The sequence below is a fragment of the Bombina bombina genome, chromosome 8 (assembly GCF_027579735.1).
Source record: "Bombina bombina isolate aBomBom1 chromosome 8, aBomBom1.pri, whole genome shotgun sequence".
NCBI classification, from domain to species: Eukaryota; Metazoa; Chordata; class Amphibia; order Anura; family Bombinatoridae; genus Bombina; species Bombina bombina.
In genome coordinates this window covers 30,943,739-30,957,149 of record NC_069506.1, presented here as the reverse complement: position 1 = coordinate 30,957,149, position 13,411 = coordinate 30,943,739, and the positions used below count along the sequence as shown (strand labels likewise).

At 38.5% G+C, this 13,411-nt stretch overlaps 1 protein-coding gene across 1 annotated transcript in view; it reads left to right on the top strand.

Annotated features, from left to right (window-relative positions):
* Nucleotides 1–13,411, top strand: part of PADI2 (peptidyl arginine deiminase 2) — a 107,957-nt gene that overhangs the window by 39,990 nt on the left and 54,556 nt on the right. Inside the window, exons 2-6 of the mRNA XM_053690265.1 lie at nt 3,914–4,097; nt 4,265–4,337; nt 7,097–7,158; nt 12,593–12,710; nt 13,191–13,316. Coding sequence (XP_053546240.1) covers nt 3,914–4,097; nt 4,265–4,337; nt 7,097–7,158; nt 12,593–12,710; nt 13,191–13,316 — 563 coding nt within the window. The remainder of the gene's footprint in view (nt 1–3,913; nt 4,098–4,264; nt 4,338–7,096; nt 7,159–12,592; nt 12,711–13,190; nt 13,317–13,411) is intronic.

Here is a 13,411-nt window from a genome sequence, read left to right as displayed (position 1 = left end):
ACCAAGATAACTAAGCAAATTAAATAGTAGACTAGAAAGTTGTTTAAAATTGTTTGCTCTATATGGATCATAAATAAAAAAAAATATGTGTTTAATATCCCTTTTAAGTCTAATTGTTAGAACGCAATATGGGTGTCTTCTGTTGTTATAAAATCTTTTTCTCTGTTTATAATTAACCTATTTTTTTAGACATAATATAGAGCCAGATCATCATAAAATCTGTATCATGTATATTAGAGAAAGCAGAATGTGTTCTCATTTAAATGACATACACTGATCAGCCACTACATTAAAACCACTGACGTGAATAACATTGATTATGTTGTCACAATTGCACTTGTCAAGGGGTGAGATATCATAGGCAGCAAGGGAACAGTCAGTTCTTGAATTTCATGTGTTGGAAGAAGAAAAAATTGGAAAGTGAAAAGATCTGAGTGACTTTGACAAGGGCCAAATAGTGATGGCTAGATGAATGGGTCAGAGTATCTCCAAAACGGCAAGTCTTGTGGGGTGTTCCCTGTATGCAGTGGTTAGTTGCTACCAAAAATTGTGTAAGGAAGGACAACTGGTGAACCGGCGCCGGGGTCATGGGCGCCCAAAGTTAATTGATGCACATGGAGAGCGAAGGCTGGTCCGATTGCACAGAAGAGCTACTGTAGCGGAAATTGCTTAAAAACATAATGCTGGTTATGATAGAAAGGTGTCAGAACACACCGTGCAGCGCAGTTTGCTGTGTATGGGGCTGCGTAGCCACAGACCGGTCAGAGTGCCCATAATGACCCATGTCCACTGCCGAAAGTGCCTTCAATGGGGATGTGAGCATCAGAACTGGACCATGGAGCAATAGAAGGTTGCCTGTTCTGATAAATCACGTTTTCGTTTAGATCAGGTGGATGGCTGGGTGTGCGTAATTTACCCTGGGAAGAGATGGCAGCAGGATGCACTATGGGAAGAAGGCAGGCCGGTGGAGGCAGTGTTATGCTCTAGGTAAAGTTCTTCTGGGTAACCTTGGGTCCTGGCGTTCATGTGGATGTTACTTTGACATGTGCCCCCTACCTAGAGATTGTTGCAGACCACGTAGACCCATTCATGGCAATGGTGTTCCCTGATGGCAGTGGCCTCTTTCAGCAGGATAATGCACCCTGCCACACTGCAAAAATTGTTCAGGAATAGTTTGAGAAACCTGACAAAGAGTTCAAGCTGTAACCTTGGCCTCCAAATTCCCCATGATGATCGAGCATCTATGGAATGTGCTGGAACAATAAATCCAATCCATGGAGGCCCCATCTCGCAACTTACAGGACTTAAAGGGACATAATACCCATATGCTAAATCACTTGAAACTGATGCAGTATAACTGTAAAAAGCTGACAGAAAAATATCACCTGAGTATCTCTATGTAAAAAAAAGGTTTTAATGTTGTGGCTGATTAGTGTATATGCTACTGTTGTATCTATACTGACATCTATCCAGCCATCTGGATTGTTTTACCCATGTGGAGATTAGTTTTCGTTTGCTGACTTTTCTCCATGATACCATGAATTCCTTGTGCATTATTTTTCTGCTTGGATCACACTGCAAGGATGACAGCAGATGAATGTGATGAGCCCAGTAAAACACTATCCTCAGCAGACTGTGATTGACACTTTTATGCTACAACGTTCTAAATCTCTTTCCTTATTTAGCCCAATATCACATCACAGTATGTGTGTGTGTGTGTGGGGTGGGGGGGAGACACCCATGGAATGTTTGTACTGTCTTATTATCTCATAACACTCACAGACAAAAAATATTTTTGTCAGAGCATTCAATTTTAAACAACTTTCCAATTTACTTGTATTATTTAATTATCTTTGTTCTTTGAGTGTCCTTTGTTGAAAAGTATAGCTGGTAAGCTCAGGAGCAGCAGTGGATCACTGGGAGCTGGCTGCTGATTGGTGACTGCATATATAGGCTTCTTATGATTGGTTCACCTGATAAGCTCAGCTAGATCCCAGTAGTGCATTCCAAGAGACTAAAGCACATTCGATAATATAAGTAAACTGAAAAGTTTTTGAAAATCGTATGTTATATCTGAATCATGAAAGAAAAATGTGGGTTTTGTGTCCCTTTTAGTGGGGTTGTCAGAATTTGTTAACAAAAATCTATTTGTATGCTATTTCCTATGGAAACATATTCAGAACAGCAGAGGAATAACTGGCCAGTAGCTTAAACAAAGAAAATTAAAGTAGTAGCTAGTGTTACTGTTATAAGCCAGCAGCCACACAAAGATATTTTTTTTTATTTAATTATTATCCTTTTTAATAGGGTTCAGGACTGGTCATGAACAAAAGTGAAGGTTACTTACTGATTTGACACAAGAATCAATTTAAATTTGGCCAAATCCGAGTTCAAATTTAATTTTTATGCATAATTAGCAGGGGTCAAATCCAAAGGGAATGCATAGGAACGGAGTTCCTGCACTGTTTTTGCAGGTGGAACAAAGTTCCCTCTGGACAGAGAACATAAACTATTCAGTAAATGGTGCTGCTGCTGGTGGGAGGAGCTGGAGCACAGTCTGGTTAGAGGGACAGTGAGATCCTCTAGTAATGGGCAGTAACACTTCCTATAATACACTAAATGTGGCTTGCTCTGGGGTTATTTAGCTCCCCTCAGCAGAAATAGGACTATTGCACCTTAAGTGGGTGAGACCCTGTGACAGAGGAGGAGTCTCAGGCCCAAAGGCAACCATTCAACCCTTCATTGGTTTTAATTTGCTTTTATTAATCAAATTATATAGATTATATACATATACAGTGTGTATACAGTGAGTTCCCCCACTTTTTTGTAGGCCATGATAATGAGAACCCCTACAATAGTCTCAAATACTTTCATTGTATAAATTTAGTTGATATTTTTTGTAATCCTTAATATGAAAATTAAAGGGACATTAATTATATCAACAACTAAACACTGTATTTCAAAATAATAGTTTTAAAATAATTTAACACTGTTCTTTTGTTAATGCCATTTGCAATGTTTTGCAAATTAAGATATATATATATATATATCTTGAAAAGCCTGGCGGGATCCATATTCTTGGTCTTCTTAGCTGTGACCAATTAGGGACTTGTCTTTTTGAGCTAAGAAATCACTGTTTACAGTGATATACACAATATAATTTTTTTTTAAGCTAATGGCCCTGCAACAATCAAACCCATTGATCTTCAGATACCCCTATTAAACAGACTTTTGGCTAGATTAATGGATGAAGTCATTAAGAGAAGACTATATTTGAAATTCATTGCTGCTCACTCTGCCTATCTGTCCTAGCCAATTGCCAGTAGGCATTCCTGCCATTCATTTATATAATTGTGTTAAATGGCCCAATACATAGCTCGCACTAGCAACGTGTAACAAAAACCAGGAAACATGTTTGCAAAAGAGGTTCTGTAAATGTGTGTAGTTGTTATATAGCCGCGCCTCTGTTTTGTTCTGTTAAACTAATGTCACTGGATAGGGCCAAATTTGCTCCTGGCTGTATCATGTGACAGCCATCAGCCAATCACAAATGCATTTACATATATTCTGTAAATTGTTGCACATGCCCAGTAGAAGCTGGTGACTCAAAAAGTGTAAATACAAAAAGACTGTGCACACTTTATTAACGAAAGTAAAAAAAAAATTAAATGCTCTATCTGAATCATGAAAGTTTAAATTTGACTTTAGTGTCCCTTTAACTGGACCCTCAGGCATTGATTTAAAGGCATTTTTTTGGGAACTGTGTATCTTATTAAGGGGAGTTCACTAAAATGCTTTATTTTAAGCAAAACACTTCCCTTACAATATAATGCTTAGTAAAATGAAGTTGATGATTTCTCCCCATGCCAACAAGTTTTTGAGGATTGGGATTATGACACTATTTTGTTTGCAGAGGGGCTCCAGTGGAGAGCAAGTGGTTCAGCATGCGCCACTCACAGAACATTGAAGCCGAAGTCATCCAGAGTGACGCAGTCAAACCCAAAATGGTCAATGGGGAGAAGCTGTGGCCACTCAACAGCAAATCCTTGGTGGAACTTTACATGACAACAGCCAGCACAGACACCAATGATGGCAAGGTATGGCACCGCACAGGCTGTTATATGGTGGAAAGCTGCTATACGCAGGCAATCATTAAAAGGATTAAAATTGTCACCTGTTAAACTGGTGTCCCTGTAGATGCTGAGCAGCTAGTGTATTGCATTTCATTAATTAGACGTGTCTTGTTTTTCATTGTCTCTAACAGGTAACATTTGCTTATTATGGACCCGGATCTGATGCTCCTGTAGACAAATCCGGAGTTTATCTTACCGGTGTCGGTAAGTGTTACTGCATTGTTAAAGGGATTGGAAGAAACGGAGTATAATTAAGGGGACACTAATTCCAAATTTTCTTTCATGATTCAGATAGAGCAACAAATTTAAACAACTTTCTAATTTACTCCTATTTTCAATTTTTCTTCGTTCTCTTGCTATCTTTATTTAAAAAGTGGGAATGTAAAGCTTAGTAACCAGTCCATTTTTGGTTGAGAACCTGGGTTACGCTTGCATATTGGTTTGGTAATTGTAGCCACTAATAAGCAAGCGCTATCCAAGGTGCTGAAACTAAAATGAGCTGGCTCCTAAGCTTTACATTCCTGCTTTTTAAATAAAGATATCAAGAGAACGAAGAAAAATTGAAAGTAGGAGTAAATTAGAAAGTTGCTTAAAATTGTATGCTCTATCTGAATCATGAAATAAAAATGGGTTTAGTATCCCTTTAAAGTAACTAAATGTTTGGTGTGTGTGTAAGAGCATCAATAAAATGTTAAAGTGAAGGTCAATTTGGATGAATTAGTGCCCGGTTTTTAATAATCCTATTAAAAACAAGGGCACTTTAATTCATCAAAATTAACATTTCACTCCTTTTCTTCAAAAACGTACCTTTTTAATCCTGTCAGCCGCTGCAGCGCTTCCTCCGCCTGTCGCAAGTCCTCTTCGTGGGTCCAAAATGACAAATCCGGCTTCCTCCGATCACGGCATTGCATCAGGCCATGATCCCCCCCCCAGGGGGAAAGCCGTGATTGGAGGATGCCGGATTCATCATTTCTGACATAAGAAGAGGCTTCCGACGGCCGGGGGAATAGCTGGAGCGGCATTCTGGATTAAAAGGTAAGTTTTTGAAGAAAAGGAGTGAAATGTCAATTTTGATGAATTAAAGTGCCCTTGTTTTTAATAGGATTATTAAAAAACGGGCACTAATTCATCCAAATTGACCTTCACTTTAAAATAATTTATTTATAAAAAAAGGATACATTAGAGCTGATTAGTTATATTGACAACTTTGAGAAGATTTTTTTGGAAGAATAATGCAGGTTTGCTTTGTACATTTTATGATATTTTTTTCTCACAGTTTTCCCTGCATTGTGGTTTACGTGTGTGTGTGTGTGTGTGTGTGTAGTAGAATGAGGAAAATAAGGGACGTCTTAAAGAGATAAATGAAAAAAACACACCAGCATTTATTTGTACTTTCTACGATAGAACAAATGATATTTATAAATAAATATTTATATGCTGATGTATAGATATACACATACTAAAATGCAGTCTACTACCTTTGAGTTATTAAAAAAAATAATTTTGCTGATTTCTGGATACACAAAGCAAAAGCTTCCAACAACTGAACCATTTGGTATTCTCACTGCTATTGCAAACAGTGTTCTTGCTTGTGTTGAGTATCAGCATTAATAATCCCCTTTTAGAGAACACAAGGCTGGAAAAATGTGAGAGATTTGGGGGGCATTATTGAAGCTGAATACTGGTTCATGAGAATTACTCTCTTCTTTAGCCAATTCCAGAAAGTACGTTTTGCTACGGAAAACGTTTCTGTAAATTTTAAAACTGCAGCATTGGTTTTTGAAGGTACAATAATGTTTTGTACATTTACTTATAAGTTTGATGGGATAATGCACAGGGACTTAAAACCAGGCCCGGAATGGGCCGCCGGTTAACATAGTCCCGCCCACCATTACCACACAAGGTGACACTCTGTCAGTATCATGTGTGGTCTGGGTCAAGTCAGCTGAAGCACATAGCAGTGCGCTGTGCCGGTGAGCGGCTCTCCTATTTGTACAATACACACTGTCTGTCAACTACATTTTGCTGCCCTTTATAAACTTCAGTTTTTATTGTATTCATATCTTGTTACAAATGAGCCCTTTATACATTTCTTGTTGTGGACATGTTTAATTATACATCACTTTCTGACGTCAGTCACCATCTGCATTTTGTTTCAGCTTACCTCAGGATCTAATTTTATCCCAGACTCCAAACTGAAATGATCAAATAATATGTGTATAAATACTTAAAGGGACAGTCAACACAAAAATTGTTATTGTATAAAAAGATAGATAATGCCTTTACTACCAATTCCCCAGCTATGCACAATCAACATTGTTATATTAATATACTCTATAACCTTTAAACCTGTAAATGTCTGCCTGTTTCTAAGCCACTACAGACAACCTCTTATCACATTTTTTTTATTAGCTTTTCACAACAGGAGACTGCTAGTTCACGTGAGCCCGTGGGTTGTGGCTGACACTGCACGAATTGGCTTAATTGCACGTCAATAGATAATAAATAGAAAGTCATGTGATCAGGGGGCTGTCAGAAGAGGCTTAGATACAAGGTAATCACAGAGGTAAAAAGTGTATCAATATATCCAGGTTTTCTGTGCAAAACTGGGGAATGGGTAATAAAGGAATTATCTATCTTTTTAAACAATAACAATTTTGGAGTAGACTGTCCCTTTAAGTCCCCGCACTGATCTAAGCAGCATACTTTATATAACTGTATAAATATGAAAAGTGCACTCCAGCTTCTCTAGGGAAAGTGGAAAAAAAACAGTTTACAGAGGTAAATTACAGGAATCTTGGGCAACATAAAGAAATTGCATTGTGTTGCTTTTTCACTTTGACAAAAACATTTTATGAAGTATTTCATTTTGAAGCTAATGTCTCTTAAATAAAAATTATATTTTATTATCTGCACAGTTATAATAAATGGCATTATGCAGTTATGGGTTTTATTCCTTGCAGAAATCTCCTTGGATGTGGATGCTGACCGTGATGGTGTGGTGGAAAAAAACAATCCACAGAAGGTGAGCGCTTCTTATGGTCTTCTGGGAGTTTAGCTGGATGTGGTTGATGACCCAATCCGGAGAAGCATATGTGTGTAGCCAACAATCTCCAGCCAGTATTCAGCTCAGCAGCAGAAGTGTATTACTGATCCATAACAGTCTGAAGCTGTGTTAAATCCCTTTAGAGTAGCGAAAAAGTCAAATGCTCTAGCGCATTAGATCATTTTCTTTTACCTATCACACTATTGTGTCCCTTTAAAGGGGTCCTTAAACAAACACATGCATGGGACATAAAATGTTTTTGATACGTTCATGCTGTTAAAACCGTTACTTACTCTAAAGGTGGGATAGGCTTCATATGAATGTGTGTATATAATAAAAAAAAATAATTTTTTTGCTGCTGCTGGCTTGTAGCACTGGCTACTACTTTAACTTAGTCAAGAAGTATGTAAATTTCACATTGGTTATTGGCCAATCCTAACCCCATTAAGAGAAAAAAAAAATTACTTGCTTTAACTCATTAGGGCATGTCATTTAAGACTAAAGAATTAGAGTATGTATTTGTTCTACTGTAATGGCCCTTTTAAGCTTAAAGGGACATTAAACCCAAACATTTTCTTTCATGTTTTAGATAGAGAATAGAATTTTAAACAACATCCCAATTTACTTCTATTATCTAATTTGCTTAATTTACTTAATTCTTTAGCTATCCTTTGTGGAAGAAATAGCAATGCACATGGGTGAGCCAATCACATGAGGCATCTATGTTCAGCCACCAATCAGCAGCTACTGTGCCTATCTAGATATGCTTTTCAGCAAAGGATATCAAGATAATTAAGCAAATAAGATAATAGAAGTAAATTAGAAAGTTGTTTAAAATTCCATGTTCTTTCTAAATTATGGAGAGAAAAAAAATCTGTTGCACATCTATCAACCACAAAAAACCACCCATGCTAAATAGTTTCTAAAGTTTGTCCTGAGTTTAGAAATACCCAATGTTTACACGTTCTTTGCTTTTTTTGCAAGTTATAGGGCAATAAGTACAAGTAGCACTTTTCTATTTCCATACCATTTTTTTTCTCCAAAATTAGCGATAGTTACATTGGAACCCTGATATCTGTCAGGAATCCCTGAATATCCCTTCATGTGTATAAATTTTTTTATTAGACAACCCAAAGTATTGATCTAGGCCCATTTTGATATATTTCCTGCCACCATTTCACTGCCAAATGTAATCAAATAAAAAAAAAGTTCACTTTTTCATAAACTTTAAGGTTTCTCACTTAAATTATTTACAAACAGCTTGTGCAATTATGGCACAAATGGTTGTAAATGCTTCACTGGGATCCCCTTTGTTCAGCAATAGCAGACATATATGGCTTTGGCCTTGCTTTTTGGTAATTAAAAGGCCGCTAAATACCGCTGCGCACCACATGTGTATTATGCCCAGCAGTGAAGGGGTTAATTAGGGAGCTTGTAGGGTTAATTGTAGCTTTAGTGTAGTAGACAACCCAAAGTATTGATCTAGATGTTGGTATATTTTATGCCACAGGGTTAATTAGGTAGCTTGTAGGGTTAATTTTTAGCTTTAGTGTATAGATCAGCCTCCCGCCTGACACATCCCACCCCCTTATCCCTCCCTGACCCCCCTCAAACAGCTCTCTCCCCCCCCTTCACCTCACAATTGTTTCTGCAGTGTTGGATCCCCCCTTAGCCCCCCCCCAAGTAGCTCTCTAACCCTCCCCCCTCTACCTAGTTGCCGCCAGTTTGTTAAAAGAGTATGCCTTTAGGGTTAATAAATAAATAAAACCCCAATTTTCTGTAGTGTAGCTGCCCCCCCTCAATACCCTCCCCCTCCCAGATCCCTTGCCCAGCATTAATTCCCCCCTCCCACTCCCTCCTTCTCATACAAGTTAATGGAAATGTGGTGCTCGCGCCCGACCACGCCCCCCACACACACTCCCGCCTCCCAGCGCGCACTCTGGACTAACAGGATACGGAAGGTAACCATTGATGGGCCGCCCACCCATCTCCCTGCCATGACTCCCACCCGCCAATGATCGGCACCATCGATGGCCGATGCAGAGAGGGCCACAGAGTGGCCCTCTCTGCATCAGTGGGTAAAAAAGGGTATTGCAGTGATGCCTCAATATCGAGGCATCACTGCAATACCCTGGAAGCGATCACAATCCCTTCCAGCACTTCAAATCCCAGAGTACGTGTCAGGCACGTCCTTGGTCATTAACTGACACCCAATGTAGGACGTGCCTGACACGTCCTTGGTCTTTAAGGGGTTAAAGCTTTTCTCCAGCTGATCCTCTGTTCCCCTTTTGGAATTTGTTGGTTAACAAAAATTTGTTCACCTGCTATTTCCAAGCAATCCTGGAGCAAATATCATCCAAAACCAGGGCCGCCATCAGGGGGTGACAGGGGTGACTCCTGTCAGGGGCCCAATGGGCTAGGGGGGCCCAATGGGCTAGGGGGGCCCAATGAGGCAAGAACTAAAAAAAAAAAAAAAATTTGGCAGCCACCAGTGGGTACTACAGCAGAGTACTAATTGAGCATGGGAAATGTTATTACAATGAGTAAAGTATTAGCATTTGAGAGGATTTCTGAGTGTGCAATAAACCACTATGCACAGTGTGAGACAGACTTGGCACTTTGTTTGTAGAGTGTGTGCCTGAGTCAGACGGCTGATCACTTTCATTTGCAGAGGAGGTAGGACTTACTTAGCAAATGTTTTTTATTTCTTTGTGCAATTTAAGATTGTAACTTCAGTGTGGTAGTAGTTGTATGGTGGGGCCAGGGGTCCATAAAAACACATTTTTTTTAGCAGCAGTGTATTTATGATTATTTGACAATGCTGTAGAAATTCTATATTTAAAACCATGCAGAAATGTTTCCTCCTCAATACACAAATTATATATATTACATTCCAGTTTACTGCCCCTTTATGCAAGGACTTTCCAGATACAAGGGGGCATTTTATCTAAGATTTTTACATCTGCATAACATGTTATACTCTCAGACTAAGATTGCTCAGTGTTGGAAATGAGACAGGTTAACTTAAAACTGTTCAGTTTACTCTACAGCTGACTTAATTTTGAAATGCATACCAACAATCTTAAATCCTGCATTTAACCAGATCTAATGGCATGAATACCACAGCTTATGGTTCCACCAAGACCATATAGAGTACAGCATCTTCAAAATCCACAAGTACAGCTGACAGATGGGAACATTTGTACACTATATTTGAAGTGGTGCTCTTGGTTGGGGAAAATGGAGAAAATATCAAACAAACATATGTCAGCCTTTTAAAAGTACTTTTCTTCATCTAGCCATCTACCCAGATAATTAATGTACAATTTTGAATTCACAGAATTATTTTTGTTTGCACATTTACAAATATGATTCTTTAAAAAGTAATCTCTTAATTTCTGCATTTTTTTATCATGCATGTCACACACTGTTGATTTAGAGGATGCAAGGTGCATAAATGTTCCCTCCTGTGAGTGTTTCTGTAGGTGTCTGTGTTTATGTCTTTGTGCTTTGGTTTGTGTCTCTATGAGTGTGTATGTATTTTTTTCTGTGGGTCTCTCTGTGAGGGTGGTGTGTATGTCTTTGTGCATTTTCTGTGGATGTCTATGAGGGTGTGTGCATATGTCTTTGAGATTTTTCTATGGGTGTCTCTGTGAGGGTGGGCGTGTGTTTGTCTTTGTGTATTTTCTCTGGATGCCTCTGTGAGGGTGGGTGTGTATGTCTGTGTTTTCTGTGGATGTCTCTGTGAGGGTGTGTGTATGTATGTATGTCTGTGTTTTCTGTGGATGTCTCTGTGAGGGTGTGTATTTTCTGTGGGTGTCTCTGTGAGGGTGTGTGTATGTCTTTGTGTGTTTTCTGTGGATGTCTCAGTGAGGGTGTGTATGTATGTCTTTCTGTGTTTTCTGTGGGTGTTTCTGTGTGTGTGTGTGTGTGTATGTCTTTCTGTGTTTTCTGAGGCTGTCTCTGTCGGTGTTTCCTTGAGTGTATGTGCAAGTTTGAGTTTGTGTGTGTGTGTGTCCATTGTCTGTTCCTTTTTAAGACATTTTGACCTTACTACTGATTATTCACATCTTTCTACAGACTTTGAGACTAATGAGACCTTTCCGGAAGTCACCAATCTACCATTTAACCTTTAAATTATTGTTTAGGCAGTTCAGGGCCCTTCCTTTCAGCCACTGCATGCTGTTGTCATCATTTAGTTGGCATCTTCCTTTACAAAAAGATAATCAGAACTCCATATTTTGTTTTCTAAATCTCCTTTTTTTACAAAACTGTAGTTTACCTCATTACTTGTCAGGTCAATGTAAACAAGTGCTAAGTGCCTGTTTGGGTGTCTGTGTCTGAGTTTCTTTGCGTGTTTGCTAGAGTGTCTATATGTGAATTCTTATGTGTGAGTGTGTGTGTTTCAGTGTATGAGTGTGTCTGTGTGTTTGTATGTTACTACTTTTACAACATTTCCAAGTTTAAATAGACACTTAAGAATAAAGTGCATATACGTTTTAGTCACTTGGTCAAAAATTGCACGTCAAAGGAGGGGGGGGGGCCTGATCAATGGTTAAGTCAGGGGCCCCAAAATTTCTAGTGGCGGCCCTGTCCAAAACAAATGATGAACGATTCATCAAACAATTTTAAGCAACTTTCTAATTTACTCCTACTATCAAATTTCCTTGGTTCTCTTGCTATCTTTATTTAAAAATCAGGAATTTAAAGCTTAGGAGCAAGCCCATTTTAGGTTCAGCACCCTGGATAGCGCTTGCTTATTGGTGGCTACATTTAGCAAACCGATAAGCAAGCACAACCCAGGTTCTGAACCAAAAGCTCTTAAGCTTTGCATTCCTGTTTTTTAAATAAAGATACCAAAGAACAAAGAAAAATTGATTATAGGAGTCATTTGGAAAGTTGCTTAAAATTGCATGCTTTATCTGAATCATTATAGAAAAAAAGTTGTCTTTAGTGTCCCTTTAAAGGGACACTGTACCCAAAAAAATTCTTTCGTGATTCAGATTGAGCATGAAATTTTAAGCAACTTTCTAATTTACTCCCATTATCAAATTTTCTTCATTCTCTTGGTATCTTTATTTGAAATGCAAGAATGTAAGTTTAGATGCCGGACCATTTTTGGTGAACAACCTGGGTTGTCCTTGCTGATTGGTGGATAAACTCATCCACCACTAAAAAAGTGCTGTCCAGAGTACTGAAACCAAAAAAAAAGCTTAGATGCCTTCTTTTTCAAATAATGATAGCAAGAGAACGAAGAAAAATTGATAATAGGAGTAAATTAGAAAGTTGCTTAAAATTGCATGCTCTTTCTGAATTACAAAAGAAAAAATTTGGGTTCAGTGTCCCTTTAACAATGAGCATTTGCTCTTTAATTCTGACCTTGGATACTTTATATTTCGCGTTGTACCCATAGGCTTCATGGACGTGGGGCCCTAAAGGACAAGGAGCCGTCTTGCTGGTAAACTGTGACAAGGACAGTCTGTTCTCTCGCACAGTAGATGGAGGAGATGAAATAATGCTCAGTAAAGCAGGTAATGAACGCCAACGCCAACAAAAGCTATTAAAGGGACAGTAAAAAACAAACAAATTTGAACTTGATCGGATAGAGCACGAAATTTTAAACAATTTTATGATTTATTTCTATTATCAATTTTGCTTCCTTTTCTTGGTATCCTTTATTAAAGGACAATGCACATGTCTTTGTCCATCTGGCAGCCATGTTTGCAACAATGTTTATAGCAATATTACACATTTTTGCAAATACTGCTGCCATAGACTGCTTAAGACACGTGCACGCTCCTAAGCTCCTATCAGATTTTCTACCTAGATTTACTCTTCAATACAGAATACCATGAGAAGTAAATTGGAAAATTGTTTAAAATTGCCTGCTCTATCTGCAGCATGAACATTTAATTTTGACTTTACTTCCCCTTTAATGACATATTTTGAGAAGGTATTTGGGAATTGCAGGACTGGATTGATTTTATCACCGGAACTAAATCTTTCCATAGATCTGCTGGACATGTCCCGATTGGTTCTTCGTACACGAGGGCCAGAGAAGCTGCCTATAGGGTACCATCTGTTGCTTTATATCTCTGCATCTGACTCAAAGAATCTGGGAGTGTTCCACTACTACAGTAAGTTATCTTCCGCTGCGCATGCGCCATAATATATCCCCTATATTGGGTTTGCAGTTACTTTCTATAGCTCCTTCCTTGGAAGGTATCCTACT